This window comes from Dermochelys coriacea, chromosome 11 (assembly GCF_009764565.3).
Source record: "Dermochelys coriacea isolate rDerCor1 chromosome 11, rDerCor1.pri.v4, whole genome shotgun sequence".
NCBI classification, from domain to species: Eukaryota; Metazoa; Chordata; order Testudines; family Dermochelyidae; genus Dermochelys; species Dermochelys coriacea.
In genome coordinates, this window is record NC_050078.2 from 722,829 (window position 1) to 740,346 (window position 17,518).

The window sequence follows — 17,518 nt, forward strand, 5'->3', positions numbered from 1 at the left end:
GCTAATGGGTCTCTTTCTGGTAGAGACGGGGAAGGTAGAGACGCTTTATTATGATTGACAAATTTATTAGAGCATAAGCTTTCGTGAGCTACAGCTCACTTCATCGGATGCATTTGGTTTTTTCCACCAAATGCATCCGATGAAGTGAGCTGTAGCTCACGAAAGCTTTTGCTCTAATAAATTGGTTAGTCTCTAAGGTGACACAAGTCCTCCTTTTCTTTTTGCGAATACAGACTAACACGGCTGCTACTCTGAAACCTTTATTATGATTGTTATAATTAAAGGGAAAGAGGAATAACAATTGGTATTTCATAGATAGATAGATAGATAGATAGATAGATAGGTAGATAGATAGATAGAGGGGGTGTATGGGGATAGATACATGGATGGATGGAGGGGGTGTATGGGGATAGATAGATGGAGGGACAGATGGAGGGAGGGAGGGATGGAGGGAGGGACGGGGTGTATGGGGATGGTTAGATAGATGGGGTGTATGGGATGGATGGATGGACAGAGGGAGGGAGGAAGGGGGTGATGAGGATGGATAGATAGATGGATGGATGGATGGAGAGGGTGTATGGGGTTAGATGGATGGATGGATGGAGGGGGTGTATGGGGATAGATAGATGGAGGGAGGGAGGGATGGAAGGAGGGAGGGGGTGTACAGGGATGGATAGATAGATAGATGGGGGTGTATGGGATAGATGGATGGATGGAGGAGGTGTATGGGGTTAGATAGATGGAGGGAGGGAGGGAAGGTTGTATGGGGTTAGATAGATGGAGGGGATGGATAGATGGAGGGATGGATGGATGGATGGAAAGAGGGAGGGGGTGTATGGGGATGGATAGATAGATGGGGGGTGTATGGGATAGATGGATGGATGGGTGGAGGGGGTGGAGGGGGTTAGATGGATAGACAGATAGATTTATAACCCCCTTTGAATTGCTCCCTCTGGAGCAGTGCTGTCACCTTGTCTCTTCTCAGGCTTCTCCGAGCCCCCGGGGATGCGGTGTCAGCATGAGAGCAGGTTATTAATAAATGAGGAGGGGGCTGGAATTCATTTGACTCTAAAATAGCTGAGATACTGAACTGCTCCTTTCAAATGTGCTTTTAATCAGAAAGAAAAGACAAGAAGTTTGAACAATTAGGGAGTAATGAGGAGCTTAAAAACCAGCTCAGAAGATTAGCTCAGGGTTTACAGCACTTCGGAAATGGGATGCTAATGTGAAGTGCATTTCTGCACGCGCGCGCCCCTCGTGCTGATGGAACGCAAACCTTGGAAAGTTTGGACAGGCACCGCTCAGCCGGTAGGGAGGCGGCCAGGGAACATGGAGGACTGGGGCGGTACCAGAGGGCTGGAGAAAGCAGGTGTGGTTCTGGGCTCAGCGAAGGCCGGAGGAGCGGTGCCGGCCGATTGTCCAGGAACTCCAACATTTGTGCCCTGTTAGAGAGCAGAGCAAAGCAGGGGATTGGCGTGTGCAGGCGCCTGCAGGAAGCAGCCCAATGGGGAGCACCGGGGTGCAGGGCGAGCAGGACAGGTGATGCTATGGGCAGAGGGACGCACTCTGGTGAAGGCTGCATCAGTCCCCCCGGCTCAGCCCCGTGGGTCAGGAGGGGGGTTTGATCAGACCCTGCTCACACCAGGTTCCTGCGGCCCGTCCCCTGCACTGGGAATGAAGGGGGCAGGCAAGCATGACTGGGGCCTTTTCATAGGAACAAGGGCCCTGAGGGAGGGAGGGGCTGGGGGAACAGCCCCGAGCGGCGATGGGGAGACCCCCAACCCCACACACCGATGGGCCCCTGCAACCCCATGCGCCCAGCTGTGGAACTAGCACAGGCAGGTAGAGATGGTACCTGGCGTCCCCCCCCACTTGCCCCACCCTGCCTGGACAGATGGACACTCCTTCGGACACACAGTATGGAGGAGGGGCCCAGTTCCTGGCCCTCCCTGCACAGAGATCCTCGCAGTGGCCAGGGTTGGGGACCTGTGGGGCCCGGGGCCCAGTCCGGCAGGGTGCCGCCTTCCTCTGGGCAGCGCAGGTGTCGCAGGCTGTCCCGGACTGGGGGAGGGCAGCGCTCGGAGCTGGGCGCATTTATGCCCACTTTGCCCAGGGCTGAATGACAATGGGTGCGGGGCAGCTTCTATGCATGTAAACAACCCATGAGGCGAGGGCAGAGTGGGGCCATGCCGGGCCAAGGGGCCCTATATTTAGACTGGTCTGTCCCCCATCCCCCAGGGACAATGCCCCACGGGTGCCCCATCTGGGCTCACGGGAGAGCCAGCTGTGTATCCGGGCAAGGAAGCTGGGGGATGCTGCCCCGCCCTGCGATGTGGCAGGGGGCAGAGAGACTGGCTGGGGGGGTTCTCTGGTCCCCAGGGCTCGGCTTGGGGATCGGCCTTGCTCCCCACATAGGCCCAGGCTGGGGTCCCCTCCATGTTAATGCAGTGGGGGAGGCTGCCCCACTCTGCCCTGCCGGCCCCACTCCCCGGAGGAGATGGCTCTGTCCGTCCATCTCAGGGCCCCCGACACCCCTGAGCCACCGCGGCAGGCTGGAGCTGGGAGCCCGGCTGTGTGGGAAAGCTAATGCGGGAGGAATTACGGGCAGCGACACTCTAAGGATCTGGCGTCCGGCCTGGCATTACAGCTCCAGGGCTGCAACTCCCCAGCGGGCGTTTGGGAACAAACCAACCCCAGGCAAATCAAAGCAATAAATTGCTGCCTGGTGCGGCACCCCCGCCCCCCGCGGGCCCCCGGCATGATTTCCCAGGTGAGCCCCGCTCCGGCACGAAGCAATCAGCTCCTCTTTAGCCGCGCGGCAGGCTGATTTATCCCCGCGCTGCCGCGCTGGTGAGGGCAGGGACCGGGATGATGCATGGGCAGGGGCGGGGGGCCCTGCTGCATGCGCCAGCCACCGCTCCGCCCTCAGCTCGTTTTAATACTTGACAAATCAAAGCTACGGTGGCAAGTGGCAGCTGCCCTGGGGAGATTTATGGGGGTTCAGGGCTGATGGCTGCTCCCAGCTGGCGCAGGCCCCGACGCTCAGAGCCCCCCGGGTCGGTCAATCCAGCCCGTGGCACCCTGCACCGCAGCCTCCGGGTCCTGGCTCCTGAGCCTGGCAGGAGTGAGGCGCCCTCCCGCCCCGGTGCCCCAGCTGCCGGGCACGGTGCAACCAGGGCTCCGGGGCAAGAGAGTTTAACCCTTTCACTCCCACGGAGCTTCATCCAGGCCAGTAGGTGCTGCTCGGGCGGGGGGGGGGGGAGGCAGGGCTCACCCAGCATGGTGGGGACGGACACCTGGCTGCAGCGAAGGGCTGGGAGCCGGGTCCCGCTCAACAGAGAGCGACCGCGTAACTGCAGGCGACTCCCTTACCATCAGCAGCACCGGGCCAGTGCCGACCCGGCCCCAGAGCCATGGCACCAGGGAGCCAATGTCTGAGGCCCTTGGAGATTCGCGCCTGGAGATACCAGAGACAGGCCGGGGGGTGGCGAACCCCTGGGATCCTTCTGTCCTCTCCGGCCCTGTCTACTCCTGGAGCTCCTGGGTCACACCTGCTTCCCCCCAGGACTCATCCTCCAGAATCTGTGACCTCGCCACTGTCCCCATGTCCTCCAGCCTCCACCGTGGGGTACTGCCAGCCCCCATCCCCCAGCATGGGGCACTGCCAGCCCCCTATCCCCCAGTGAGGGCCACTGCCAGCCCCCAGCATGGGGCACTGCCAGCCCCCTATCCCCCAGCAAGGGCCACTGCCAGCCCCCAGCCCCCAGCATGGGGCACTGCCAGCCCCCTATCCCCCAGTGAGGGCCACTGCCAGCCCCCAGCCCCTAGCGTAGGTCCCTGTCAGTCTCCCAGCCCCCAGCATAAGGCACTGCCAGCCCCCCCACCCCCCAGTATGGAGCTGTGACAAAGTGGGGGGTTTTCTTGGTTTTTTCTTGGTTTCCCTATGGGTTGCATGCAGAGGGGGTGGGACTCAGTTTCCCTGGGTGTTACAGGTTTAACGAGGTGATGGGAGAGGGAGTTTGTGGGGACACAGGACCGGCAGGGAACTTGGGACTCCAGCCAGTGGCCTGTAGAATGGAGACCCCAGCGACTGGGGACCGGGAGGCCCAGCCGGGTCTGGCCAGCGGGAGGACAATGGGCTGCGGAGAGGGGACCCCAGTGACCTGACCAGCCGGCTCCAGCCAGGGGTGGAAGAGAGGAGCCAAGGTGACCTGTTTACCTGGGACTGAAGGCAATGGACAGGGGAGGAGCTGTTGGGGGAGATGATATCGGATGATGGGCTGGAAGGAGGGGGTGGCTGGACGGGGGAGAGAGCAGCCAGAACCCCCCTGGGTGCAGGGGAGACTGGGATGTGCTGGGCTGAGGGGGGCCAGGCCTGAGGCTGGAGAGTTTCCTGTGCTGGGTTCAGATGCTCAATAAACCCTCCTGTGTTACCCCAGCTGAGAGTCTCTGGTCTAGAGAACAGGGCGGGGCAGGGGGGGATTATTCCCTCTTGGAGTGGAGACCCCAGGGGTCCAGAGCAAGGGGACCCACGGCAGAGACAGGTGTGCTAAGGCTCAGAAAGGTGCGGCTCCATGAGGTGGAGGGGCTTAACCCGAGAGAGAGTAGCCCCCTGAGAAGGGCTGTATCACCGAAGGGGGTTTTCCCCAGAGATCGTACGGGCCAAGAGTAGGCACGACCTGGGAATCCATGATGGACACTGCCAGATCCCTAGTCCCCAGCGTGGGGCACTGCCAGGCCCCCATTCACCAGTGAAGGGCACTGCCAAATCCCCAAACCCCAGCATAGGGCACTGCCAGCCCCCATCTCATCTGACAGCCCTGCCCCTTAGTCTGTGGTTATTGGTACGGACACGGGTGTCGAACTAGCCATCTCCCACCCTGGGGGTCTCTGGTGCCAGGGTGTCCCTTCCCTCAGGCTGGGTTCCCAGCTGAGCTGGTGGCTCAAGGCTGGTGCATTTATCCGCCGGTGTCGGGGGCCCGCAAGCAAAGGCTGGTCACAGCGAATGGCACAGACCTAATTGTAAACTGGACTCACTGCCCCCAGGCCTGCCACAGCTCCTGGTGCTGGGCAAGCCCAGCTGGGTCCCTTTCAGCCCCTCCTGTCCTCCCAGATCTCATGCCCCATGAATCCTGGACCCCCGCCACACTGATCCCATGCCCCATGGATCCTGCCCCCCCGATCCCATGCCCCACAGATCCTGGACCCCAGCCTCATGCCCCATGGATCCTGGACCCCTGCCCCATTGATCCCACAGCCTATCTCTGTGCAGTTCCAGCTCAGATCCCAGACATATTCTAACCCCACGGATCCCACGTAGCATGGATCCTGGATCCCTGCCCCACTGATTCCACACCCCAAGGAACCTGCCCCCCCCGATCCCATGCCCCACGGATCCTGGCCCCCTGATCCCACGTCCCATGGATCCTGCCCCCACCCCACGCCCAACCCTGCATAGACAGCACAGTGGGACATTTGCTTGGTCTGCTGTATCTTTGGCCTCCGGGGTCATGCCCGTCAGTGCTGGCGAGGAGGAGAGCGCCCACACTTTACACCCCCGAGCCAGGATTTGGATTCCTGAGTCCTGTACCAAACTGACCCCACCACAGCCTGGGGCCAGGTGCCCCCACCCAGCTGCTCAGCCTGGCAGGGCCTATAGCCGACGCCAACCCACCCCTGCCTGCAGAACTGTCAGGGCATGTCTGCTCTGGCCACGCTCCATGGGGCGCTGTCTTGCTGGGCTGCCTTTGCATCCAGCACCCAAGGGTGCCCTGCTGATGGGAGACAGCCATCTGCCCACTGCACCTGGGAGCTGGGTATCACCCCTCCCCTGCTGGGTACAGGTCACCCTCTGTGCCACAGTGTGATGGAGCAAGGAGTGGGGTGGATTGACCTGGGAATGTCGCAGGGGAGTTTTACTGGGACTGTCTGCATTGGGGATGGGATGGTGGTGGGGGGGGAGGCTTCACTGGAGGGACGATACCTGAGCGGTGACCTGAGCCCAGAAAGGGTTTGGGGCCAGGTGACACCTTTTGCCCGGGAAGCTGGACAAAGGCTGGAGGAGGAGCCAGGGGGAGGTTGGGTGAGTTGGCTGGAGGGGGTTTTGAGTTGGGAGTGGACTGGGGAAATGGAGGGTACCCCAAGTCTGGGGTCTAAGCTCCCTGCCCCCCAGAAGGACCTGGGACCTGGCTGAGGGGTCATGGTTGTACCCCCAAGCTCTGGTTTAGACTGTGTTCCTATTGTCCAATAAACCTGTTTTATTGGCTAGCTGAGAGTCACAGTGAATCGCAGGAAGTGGGGGTGCAGGGCCCTGACTCCCCCACACTCCATGACAACTGGGGGCAGCAGTGAGATCTACTGCACTCCATGGATGGCACTTCCTGCAGTAAGTGACTGGGGAGCAGTAAAACGAAGGGGGATTGATGGGGACTAGGTGGGCTGAAAATTCAGAGAGAAGTGGTTTCAGGGGGCAGAGGAGCTACGCTTAACCCCTGGGAATGTGAGACCAGCAAGGACTGTTGCAGTAATGGGGTCCCCCTGGGGACTGTGGCAAGCAGGCTCAGGGGCGGAGGAGCCTGCGGCTTGACCCTGAGAGAGAGGTGGTGACCTGGAGAAGGGCTGGCACCCTAGGGGTTCCTCCTGCAAACCGTGGGGAGCAGCGAGCACACAGGCCTGCAAGTGGCCAGCAGGAAGATGCATAATAAGCATCTTAAGAGCGACCTGGTTGAGCTGTGCAGGCAGAGGGGGCTGTGCATTGGGAGGCTCACCAAAGAACAGCTGATTGCCCAGCTGTAGGAGGAGGATCACTCGGATGCACCGATCCCTGTCTCTGAGGGGAGCAGCCTGGCAGATGCATGGGGGGAACCAATGTCTTTCCCAGCTGGGAGGGGTCAGGCTGCTGCCGAGGGTATCCCGACACCCCTCCTACCTATGCCTAGGGGAAGGGCTGGGAGGAGCCCAGAAAATACCAAGGGCACTGTGACCCCCACAACCAGCAAAGGATCTTCCCGGCGGAGCTCCCCATCCCTGGAGCTGAGGCGGCTGGAATGGGAGAGGGACATAAAACTGAAAGAGCTGGAGTTGAAACAGCAGGAACTGGTGGAGAAAGAGAAGCAGAGACAGCATGAGCTGGAGTAGAAAGAGAAACAGAGGTAGCATGAAGAGAGACAGAGACAGCATGAGCTGGAGTTGGACAAGCTGAGGAGCAGTGAGCCCTGGCTGCGGTGAGTGATGGGGGACCCAGGACGGCATGCAGATTTGATAAGTGCATCCTGGCCCAGCATAAGGAAGGGGAGGACATAGATGACTTCCTGACAGCCTTTGAGAACGCCTGCGAGCTGCATAGGGTTAACCTTGCAGACAGGATCCGGTTTCTCACCCCCTTACTGGACCTCAAAGCCGTGGAGGTGTACAGCCAAATGAAAGGGGCCGAGGCAGGGGACTATGAACAGCTCAAAAAGGCCCTGCTCCACGAGTTTGGGCTGACCCCCGAGATGTACCAGAAAAGTGTCTGGAGTCAGCATAAAACCCCTGGTTTCAAAGTAGCAGCCATGTTAGTCTTTATCCACAAAAAGAACAGGAGGACTTGTGGCACCTTAGAGACTAACACATTGATTTGAGCATAAGCTTTCGTGAGCTACAGCTCACTTCATCAGATGCATTCAGCTGTAGCTCACGAAAGCTTATGCTCAAATAAATTTGTTAGTCTCTAAGGTGCCACAAGTCCTCCTTTTCTTTTTTCATAAAATCCCTGAGGTCACATATCTAGAACTGGCCTTCTGGATGCAGGGATACGCCCACAAGTGGGCAGATGGGGCCCAGTCGAAAGAGGATCTGCTTGACCTGATTGTATTGGAGCAACTGTATGAGCAGTGCCCTTCCGACCTGAGGCTATGGTTGGTGGACAAAAAGCTAGAGAACCCACAACATGCAGGGTGGCTAACTGATGAGTTTGTGAACAGCCGGTCGGGGGTGGCAGGGAGGAACCCCAAGGGAACAAGCCCATAACAATGCAGAGAGAGAGTCACCATGGGACCTCCCAGTGGGGAAATATGGAGAACCCCCTCCCAAGAGGAACATCCAGCATCAGGGCCAGCTGACCGGCTCGAGGGGACCAATGGGGCATGGGCTGCTATTACTGTGGCCAGAGAGGCCACATACGGACCCAGTGCCCCACGCTCAGGGACAGACTGAGCAGACCGAACCCACAACTGGGTAGGGACCCAGCCAGACAAGGGGCAGATGGCCCAGGCAAGGGGAGCTGGCAGCTTATCAACTCCTCGGAGGGAAGAGTACCCCAGGCCAGCTCCTCTGTGGGGCTGGATGCTCTGGACTCAGGGTTCTCGGTTTACAGGGTGGGCACAGGGCTTACCCTCCGGAGAGAGTGCCTTGTTCCCCTGGAGGTGGATGGGAGGAAGGTCAATGGATACTGAGATATGGGTACGGAGGTGACGTTGGCCTGGCCCGAGGTGGTGGCCCCAGATCTGGCCCCAGGTGCCAGACACCTACCTGACCCTGACGAGGGTGGGCGGGACCCCATTCAAGATGCCCATGGTGAGGGTACATTGGAAATGGGGGGCCAAGGAGGGCCCAGGGAAATGGGGGTGCACCACCATTTGCCCACTGAGGTGTTGATGGGGGGACCGAGAGGACTGGCCAAGCAACCCCCAGAGCACCCTGGTTGTGACCCATAGCCAGAGCCGGCGAGGGGCACTGCGCCCGACCTTCGGGAGGGCACCACACCGGAGGTGCAGGACTCTACCCTGGTGGGGAGGGAGCGCCGAGGGGCACGGCTCAGAGAGGCTGTGGCCTCAGACCCGGCCAATGAGAGGGAACCGGGCCCCATCCCTTCCCCAGACGCTGAGTTCCAGGCCGAGTTGCAGAAAGATCCCTCCTCGCAGAAGCTCCGGGACCTGGCCGACCTCAGTGTGGTACGGCCCATGAGGAGAGGTTGCCAGGAGAGGTTCCTGTGGGAGAAGGGGTTCCTGTACCGAGAATGGGCTCCCACAACAGAAGTGGAGTCCTGTGGGGTCAGGAGGCAGCTGGTGGTACCCCAGAAGAATCACCGCAAGCTCCTGTACTTGGCCCATGACATCCCCCTCTCAGGGCACCAGGGAATCGGGGCACCCGGCAGAGGCTGCTACAGAACTTTTACTGGCCTGGGGTCTTTACCACTGTCCGGCAGTATTGCCGATCCTGCGACCCCTGTTAGAGGGTGTGGAAGGCCCGGGACAAGGGGAAAGCAGCTTTGAGACCTTTGCCCATCATAGAGGAACCTTTCCAGAAGGGGGCCATGGACATAGTGGGACCTCTCAGCAAGACGACCCGGTCGGGGAAGAAATACATTCTGGTGGTGGTAGATTTTGCCACCCACTACCCCGAGGCAGTACCCTGAGCTTCCATTGAAGCAGACACCGTGGCAGATGCGCTGCTGACCATTTTCAGCCGAGTGGGGTTCCCCAAGGAAGTCTTGACAGACCAAGGGTCCAATTTCATGTCGGCCCTGCTCCGGTGCCTGTGGGAGAAATGTGGGGTCTGGCACAATTGGGCCTCAGTGTATCACCCCCCCATCCAATGGGCTGGTGGAGAGGTTCAATGGGATGCTAAAGATGATGCTGAAAACCTTTATGAACCAGCACCCGCAGGACTGGGACAAGTACTTACCTCACCTGCTGTTCGCGTACAGGGAGGTACCCCAGGAGTCTACCGGGTTCTCGCCTTTCGAACTGTTATATGGCAGGAGGGTGAGGGGCCCCCTGGACCTGATGAGAGATGAATGGGAGGGGAAGGCCACTCCCGATGGAGAGTCAGTGGTGGAGTATGTCCTGATCTTCCGAGAGAGACTTGCTGAACTCATGGGCCTGGCCAGGGAGAATCTGGCCAGAGCCCAGAAGAAGCAGAAGGTCTGGTATGACCGCACGGCGCGGGCCCGCGCCTACGCCACCGGGGATCCGGTGATGGTTCTCATCCCCGTGAGAAAGAACAAACTACAGGCCGCCTGGGAGGGCCCTTTCAAGGTTGTCAAGCAGCTAAATGAGGTAAACTATGTGGTGGAGCTGTCGAACCGGGCCCACCACCGCCGGGTGTACCATGTGAATATGATGAAGCCATATTATGCCAGGGGGAATGTGGTGTTGGCCGTGTGTGGACATTGGGAGGAGCAGGGAGATGACCCTTTAGTAGATCTGTTCCCTGGGACCAGAGCTGTTTCCCCCTGGAAACAATTCCCCTCTCGGATCAGCTAACCCCTGCCCAGCAAGCTGAGATCGGGGGGGTGCTGCATCCGTACCGACAGCTGTTTTCCAACCAGCCTGGACGCACTAATCTGACTGTCCACCGGGTACAGACAGGATCGCACCCGCCGATAAGATGCTCCCCCTTCCGAGTCTCAGGGAAAACGGGTCAGGACCTGGAAAGAGAGGTCAGGGACATGCTGGCTTTGGGGGTGATCCAGCCATCGGCCAGCCCTTGGGCCTCGCCGGTGGTGCTGGTCCCCAAAAAGGACGGGTTGATGCGGTTCTGTGTGGACTATCGGAAGCTCAAGGCCATCACTGTATCTGACGCCTACCCCATGCCCAGGCCTGACGAGCTCCTAGACAAATTAGGAGGAGCTCGGTACCTTACCACCATGGACTTTACAAAGGGCTACTGGCAAGTGCCGCTGGATGCAGATGCCCGGCTGAAATCGGCCTTTATCACCCCTCTGGGGCTCTATGAGTTCCTGACCCTGCCTTTTGGCCTCAAGGGAGAGCCGGCCACCTTCCAGCGCCTGGTGGATCAGCTACTGAGGGGGATGGAGAGTTTTGCCGTGGCGTATATTGATGACATCTGTGTCTTTAGCCAGACCTGGGAGGACCATGTGTCCCAGGTTAGACAAGTGCTGGACTGACTCCAGGAGGCTGGGCTGACCATAAAAGCTGAGAGGTGCAAGGTGGGGATGGCTGAAGTATCTTACCTGGGTCATCGGGTGGGGAGCGGCCACCTAAAGCCGGAACCAGCTAAGGTGGAGGTCATCAGAGACTGGCCCACTCCCCACATCAAAAAGCAGGTCCAGGCCTTTATTGGGTTGGCAGGATACTACCGAAGGTTTGTGCCCCGCTTTAGCGCCATAGCCACCCCCATCACCGAGCAATGCAAGAAGGGGAAGCCAGACAAGGTGGTCTGGACCGAGCGATGCCAGGAGGCTTTCCGGGTGCTGAAGGAGGCTCTGGACAGTGGCCCAGTTCTGGCAAACCCAGACTTTGACAAGCCCTTCATGGTGTTCACCGACGCCTCAGACACAGGACTGGGGGCGGTGTTAATGCAGGAGGATGAAAAGGGGGAGAGACACCCCATCGTGTACCTGAGCAAGAAGTTACTACCCCGGGAGCAACACTACGCGGCCATCGAGAAGGAGTGCCTGGCCATGGTGTGGGCCCTCAAGAAACTAGAGCCACATCTCTTTGGGCGACACTTCACCGTGTAACCGACCACTCCCCCCGACCTGGCTGCACCAGATGAAGGGAGCCAACGCCAGACTCCTGAGGTGGAGCCTGCTCCTGCACATGAAGGGAAGTGCCAACGTGATAGCGGATGCGTTGTCCCGGAGAGGGGGCCCTGAACTTCCCCAGGTCACTGGTCAGAGTGACCCCGCTCAGTTCAGTCTCGAAGGGGGGAAAGATGTGACGCAGCAGGGAGGGGGGTGGATTGACCTGGGGATGTCGCAGGGGAGTTTTACTGGGACTGTCGGCATTGTCACCTTTTCCCCGGGGAAGCTGGACAAAGGCTGGAGGAGGAGCCGGGGGTGGGGTGGGGCTGGGTGAGTTGGCTGGAGGGATTTTGAGTTGGGAGTGGACTGGGGAAATCAAGGGAACCCCAAGGCTGGGGTCTAAGCTCCCTTTCCCCCAGAAGAACCTGTCTGAGGAGTCCTGATTGTACCAAAAAGAAAAGGAGTACTTGTGGCACCTTAGAGACTAACAAATTTATTAGAGCATAAGCTTTCGTGAGCTACAGCTCACTTCATCGGATGCATCCGATGAAGTGAGCTGTAGCTCACGAAAGCTTATGCTCTAATAAATTTGTTAGTCTCTAAGGTGCCACAAGTACTCCTTTTCTTTTTGCGAATACAGACTAACACGGCTGCTACTCTGAAACCTGATTGTACCAACAAGCTCTGGTTTAGACCATGTTCCTGTCATCCAATAAACCTTCTGTTTTACTGGTGGCTGAGAGTTACAGGAAATCACAGGAAGAGGGGTGCAGGGCCCTGACTCCCCCACACGCCATGACTCCACCTTGAACCCAGGGGGGAGAAACCCAGCTCCTTCAAGACATCACTGCCCCAGCCAGCCGCAGAGCCCCCAGACCCATGCGCCATCTGGGCACGGTGACAGCCTTAACTCTGCCCCTGCAGGCTTCCCAGCCCAGCCTTGACTCTCTGCTGCCCGGCGCTGAGCTGTGATGAAGCGGGAGGGTTTTTTCTTCACATTTTGCGTGAATAGCACGTGTGCCTCAGTTTCCCCTGTGCACAATGCCCAGGTGGTGGGATAAGGGGTGTGATTTTTGCTGAGACCCTAGTGGGCAGGTGAAGGTGCCTCTAGCTGCTGGCACAGAGAACGGCCAAAGCGCTTCGGCAACTGATGGCCGGGGGCCTCTCATCAGGAGCCGGGCAGGCTCCTGACCCTGGGGAGTGGCCCTGAGGGGAGACGCTGCCTCAGAGCCCTGGCTGGCGTCACTCCATGCGGGGACTCCGGGTCACGTGGCGCCCGGCTCCGTGGCTCAGAGGGGTGAAAAGGGAGCAGGCAGCACGAGGTGGGTGGGGAATCCCCCGTCGCAGCAGCTCCCGCCTCGCAGGGAGGAGGATTTCCGGCACCCTTGGGACGTGTCTGCATGGGAGGGGGCTGCGGAGCCCCTGCAGCGCAGAACCTGCTGACCAGCCCTCGGCGGGGCACAGCTCGGGGCACGGCCCCCTGGGCACAGAAGGGAACGGCGGGACCAACGCCTGACCTGGCACAGCTGTGTCGGGGTGTCGGGACGCAGCGTATCAGGGTGCAGGTGGCTGTGCTGGGGTGTTTCCCCAGCCAGCTCCAAAATGAAACCCCCTCCAGCCATCTCCCACAGCCTCCCCCCGGCTCCTCCTCCAGCCTTTGTCCAGCTTCCCGGGCAAAAGGTGTCACCTGGCCCCAAACCCGTTCTGGGCTCAGGTCACCTGCTCAGATATTGTCCCTCCAGTGAACCCCCCCCGCCGCCATCCCATCCCCGGTGCAGACAATCCCAGTAAAACTCCCCCGCAGCATCCCCAGATCAATCCTCCCCACTCCCTGCTCCCTCACTGCAGGCGGCTGGGTCGGGGCATTGGGGTGGTGTGATGTCGGGGCGCAGGAGGCTGGGCTGAGGTGTCGGGGTGGTGCAGTGTCAGGGCGCGGGCGGTGGGGCTGGGGGTGTTGGGATGGTGTGGTGTCGGGGCGCGGGCAGTGGGGCTGGGGGTGTCGGGGTGGTGCGGTGTCGGGGCACGGATGGCTGGGCTGGGGGTGTCAGGGTGGTGCGGTGTCAGGGGGCAGGCAGCAGGGCTGGGGGTGTCGGGGTGGTGCAGTGTCGGGGCGCGGGCGGCAGTGCTGGGGTGTCGGGGTGGTGCGGTGTCGGGACATGGGCTGGGGGTGTCGGGGTGGTGCAGTGTCAGGGGGCAGGCAGCAGGGCTGGGGGTATTGGGGTGGTGCAGTGTCAGGGCATGGGTGGCTGGGATGGGGGTGTCGGGGTGGTGCGGTGTCGGGAGGCAGGCAGCGGGGCTGGGGGTGGCAGGGTGGTACAGTGTCAGGGGGCAGGCAGCGGGGCTGGAGGTGTCGGGGTGGTGCGGTGTTGGGGCATGGGTGACTGGGCTGGGGGTGTTGGGGTGGTGCGGTGTCGGGGTACAGATGGCTGGGCTGGGGGTGTCAGGGTGGTGCGGTGTCAGGGGGCAGGCAGCGGGGCTGGGAGTATCAGGGTGGTGCAGTGTCGGGGCGCGGGTGGCAGTGCTGGGGTGTCGGGGTGGTGCGGTGTCGGGACATGGGCTGGGGGTGTCAGGGTGGTGCAGTCGGGACATGGGCTAGGGCTGTCGGGGTGGTGCGGTGTCAGGGGGCAGGTAGCGGGGCTGGAAGTGTTGGGGTGGTGTCAAGGGGCAGGCAGTGGGGCTGGAGGTGTCGGGGTGGTGCGGAGTCGGAACATGGGCAGCTGGGCTGGAGGTGTCAGGGTGGTGCAGTGTCGGGGCGCGGACGGTGGGTCTGGGGGTGTCGGGGTGGTGTGGTGTCAGGGGGCAGGCAGCGGGGCTGGGGGTGTTGGGGTGGTGCAGTGTTGGGGCGCGGGCAGCAGTGCTGGGGTGTCAGGGTCGTGGGGTGTCGGGACATGGGCTGGGGGTGTCGGGGTGGTGCGGTGTCAGGGGGCAGGCAGCGGGGCTGGGGGTATTGGGGTGGTGCAGTCTCAGGGCATGGGTGGCTGGGATGGGGGTGTCGGGGTGTTGCGGTGTCAGGGGGCAGGCAGCGGGGCTGGAGGTGTCGGGGTGGTGCGGTGTCAAGGCGCAGGCGGCGGGGCTGGGGGTGTCGAGGTGGTGAGGTGTCGGGGCACGGACGGCTGGGCTGGGGGTGTCAGGGTGGTGCGGTGTCAGGGGGCAGGCAGTGGGGCTGGAGGTGTCGGGGTGGTGCAGTGTCGGGGCACGGACGGCAGTGCTGGGGTGTCGGGGTGGTGCAGTGTCGGGAGGCAGGCAGCGGGGCTGGGGGTGTCGGGGTGGTGCGGTGTCAGGGGGCAGGCAGCGGGGCTGGGGGTGTCGAGGTGGTGCAGTGTTGGGGCACGGACGGCTGGGCTGGGGGTGTCGGGGTGGTGCGGTGTCGGGACATGGGCTGCGGGTGTCTGGGTGGTGCGGTATCAGGGGGCAGGCAGCAGGGCTGGAGGTGTCGGGGTGGTGTGGTGTCAGGGCACAGGTGGCGGGGCTGGGGGTGTCGGGGTGGTGCGGTGTCAGGACATGGGCTAGCGGTGTCAGGATGGTGTGGTTTCAGGGCACGGGCGGCGGGGCTGGGGGTGTCGGGGTGGTGCGGTGTCGGGACATGGGCTAGGGGTGTCGGGGTGTTGCGGTGTCAGGGGGCAGGCAGCGGGGCTGGAGGTGTCGGGGTGGTGCGGTGTTGGGGCATGGGTGACTGGGCTGGGGGTGTTGGGGTGGTGCGGTGTTGGGGCACAGATGGCTGGGCTGGGGGTGTCAGGGTGGTGCGGTGTCAGGGGGCAGGCAGCGGGGCTGGGGGTGTCGAGGTGGTGCAGTGTCGGGGCATGGACGGCTGGGCTGGGGGTGTCGGGATGGTGCGGTGTCAGGGGTCAGGCAGTGGGGCTGGGGGTGTCGGGGTGGTGCGGTGTCAGGGGTCAGGCAGTGGGGCTGGAGGTGTCGGGGTGGTGCGGAGTTGGAACATGGGCAGCTGGGCTGGAGGTGTCGGGGTGGTGCAGTGTCGGGGCGCGGACGGTGGGTCTGGGGGTGTCGGGGTGGTGTGGTGTCAGGGGGCAGGCAGCGGGGCTGGGGGTGTTGGGGTGGTGCAGTGTCGGGGCGCGGGCGGCAGTGCTGGGGTGTCAGGGTCGTGGGGTGTCGGGACATGGGCTGGGGGTGTCGGGGTGGTGCGGTGTCAGGGGGCAGGCAGCGGGGCTGGGGGTATTGGGGTGGTGCAGTCTCAGGGCATGGGTGGCTGGGATGGGGGGTGTCGGGGTGTTGCGGTGTCAGGGGGCAGGCAGCGGGGCTGGAGGTGTCGGGGTGGTGCGGTGTCAGGGCGCAGGCGGCGGGGCTGGGGGTGTCGAGGTGGTGAGGTGTCGGGGCACGGACGGCTGGGCTGGGGGTGTCAGGGTGGTGCGGTGTCAGGGGGCAGGCAGTGGGGCTGGAGGTGTCGGGGTGGTGCGGTGTCAGGACATGGGCTGGGGGTGTCGGGGTGGTGCGGTGTCAGGGGGCAGGCAGTGGGGCTGGGGCTATCGGGGTGGTGCAGTGTCGGGGCACGGACGGCAGTGCTGGGGTGTCGGGGTGGTGCAGTGTCGGGAGGCAGGCAGCGGGGCTGGGGGTGTCGGGGTGGTGCGGTGTCAGGGGGCAGGCAGCGGGGCTGGGGGTGTCGAGGTGGTGCAGTGTTGGGGCACGGACGGCTGGGCTGGAGGTGTCGGGGTGGTGCGGTGTCAGGACATGGGCTGCGGGTGTCTGGGTGGTGCGGTGTCAGGGGGCAGGCAGCAGGGCTGGAGGTGTCGGGGTGGTGTGGTTTCAGGGCACGGGCGGCGGGGCTGGGGGTGTCGGGGTGGTGCGGTGTCGGGACATGGGCTAGGGGTGTCGGGGTGTTGCGGTGTCAGGGGGCAGGCAGCGGGGCTGGAGGTGTCGGGGTGGTGCGGTGTTGGGGCACAGATGGCTGGGCTGGGGGTGTCAGGGTGGTGCGGTGTCAGGGGGCAGGCAGCGGGGCTGGGGGTGTCGAGGTGGTGCAGTGTCGGGGCATGGACGGCTGGGCTGGGGGTGTCGGGGTGGTGCGGTGTCGGGACATGGGCTGGGTTGTCGGGGTGTTGCGGTGTCAGGGGGCAGGCAGAGGGGCTGGAGGTGTCAGAGTGGTGCGGTGTTGGGACACAGGCAGCTGGGCTGGGGGTGTCGGGGTGGTGCAGTGTCAGGGGGCAGGCAGCGGGGCTGGTGTATAGGTATTCAAGTGGCTGTGTCAGGGTGTCGGGGTGCAGCGCGTGGGCGCAGGCGGGCGGGGTGCTAGGGTGGGGGGCCGGCAGCCCCTGCTGGAGGCCCGGAGATAAGCTCCCGTCTCGGGCTCCCTGCCCGTGGAGGGAGGCAGATTTATGGCTCCCAGCTGCAGATCTGCTGCAGTTCCAGCCCTGGGTATCGATCGAGGCTCAGCCCCCCGCCCCCCGCAGCAAGGCAAACAAACCAGCGCCGCTTTACCCCCACAGGACAAGGGAATGGGGGGGCTCCCTTCGGGCAGCCTAGGGACAGGTTCAGGGAGCAAAGCCCCCGTGGGCTGCAATGGGTGCGATGGCCCTGACCAGGCTGGGCCTGGGTCAGGCCAAGATCGGTGCCTTGGGCACAGGGGATCCCCCCTCCCGGCTCTGCTGGTGCCCCCGCTCCCAGCCCTGAGCTCACCACACAGCTCGGCCGATGCCCCTCCCCCTCTGCTGGGTGGCTCAACCCTGGCGGTTTGGGGGGCTCAACCCTGCTCCCCCGTCTTCAGCCCACCCCCCGCTGCCTGCATTCCCTGCAGACCCCACAGAACAGAAACGATAATGACCCCCAACCTGCGCCAGGCAGGCTCCCTGCAGCCCTGGCCAGGGGGAGTGCAGGCCAGGACACGCAGGCTGGCACACGCAGGCCAGTACACGCAGGCTGGCACACGCAGGCCGGCACACACAGGCCGACACACGCAGGCCAGCAAACACAGGCTGGCACACGCAGGCTGGCACACGCAGGCCGACACACACGGACTGGCACACAGCTTTGCAGCTGGCTGTCAGCGTCTGCAGCGATTCTCAGTGCCAGGCGATGTCAGTGGCAAACTCAGAACGAGGGGCC

General features: G+C 62.3%; 1 protein-coding gene and 1 long non-coding RNA gene across 2 annotated transcripts; both read right to left on the reverse strand.

Annotated features, from left to right (window-relative positions):
- Positions 1-201: 201 nt before the first annotated feature.
- Positions 202-11,923, reverse strand: LOC122457997. Its single transcript, XR_006277809.1, has 3 exons — positions 11,893-11,923; positions 6,030-6,178; positions 202-258 (listed from the first exon to the last, which is right to left on the reverse strand). It is a non-coding gene; the product is annotated as an uncharacterized LOC122457997 (long non-coding RNA).
- Positions 11,924-13,306: 1,383 nt separating this feature from the next.
- LOC119863460 (vegetative cell wall protein gp1-like) lies at positions 13,307-14,056 on the reverse strand. The gene has a single exon (XM_038421971.1). It carries the CDS (start codon positions 14,054-14,056, stop codon positions 13,307-13,309), a length of 750 nt encoding a protein of 249 aa, XP_038277899.1.
- Positions 14,057-17,518: the final 3,462 nt, after the last annotated feature.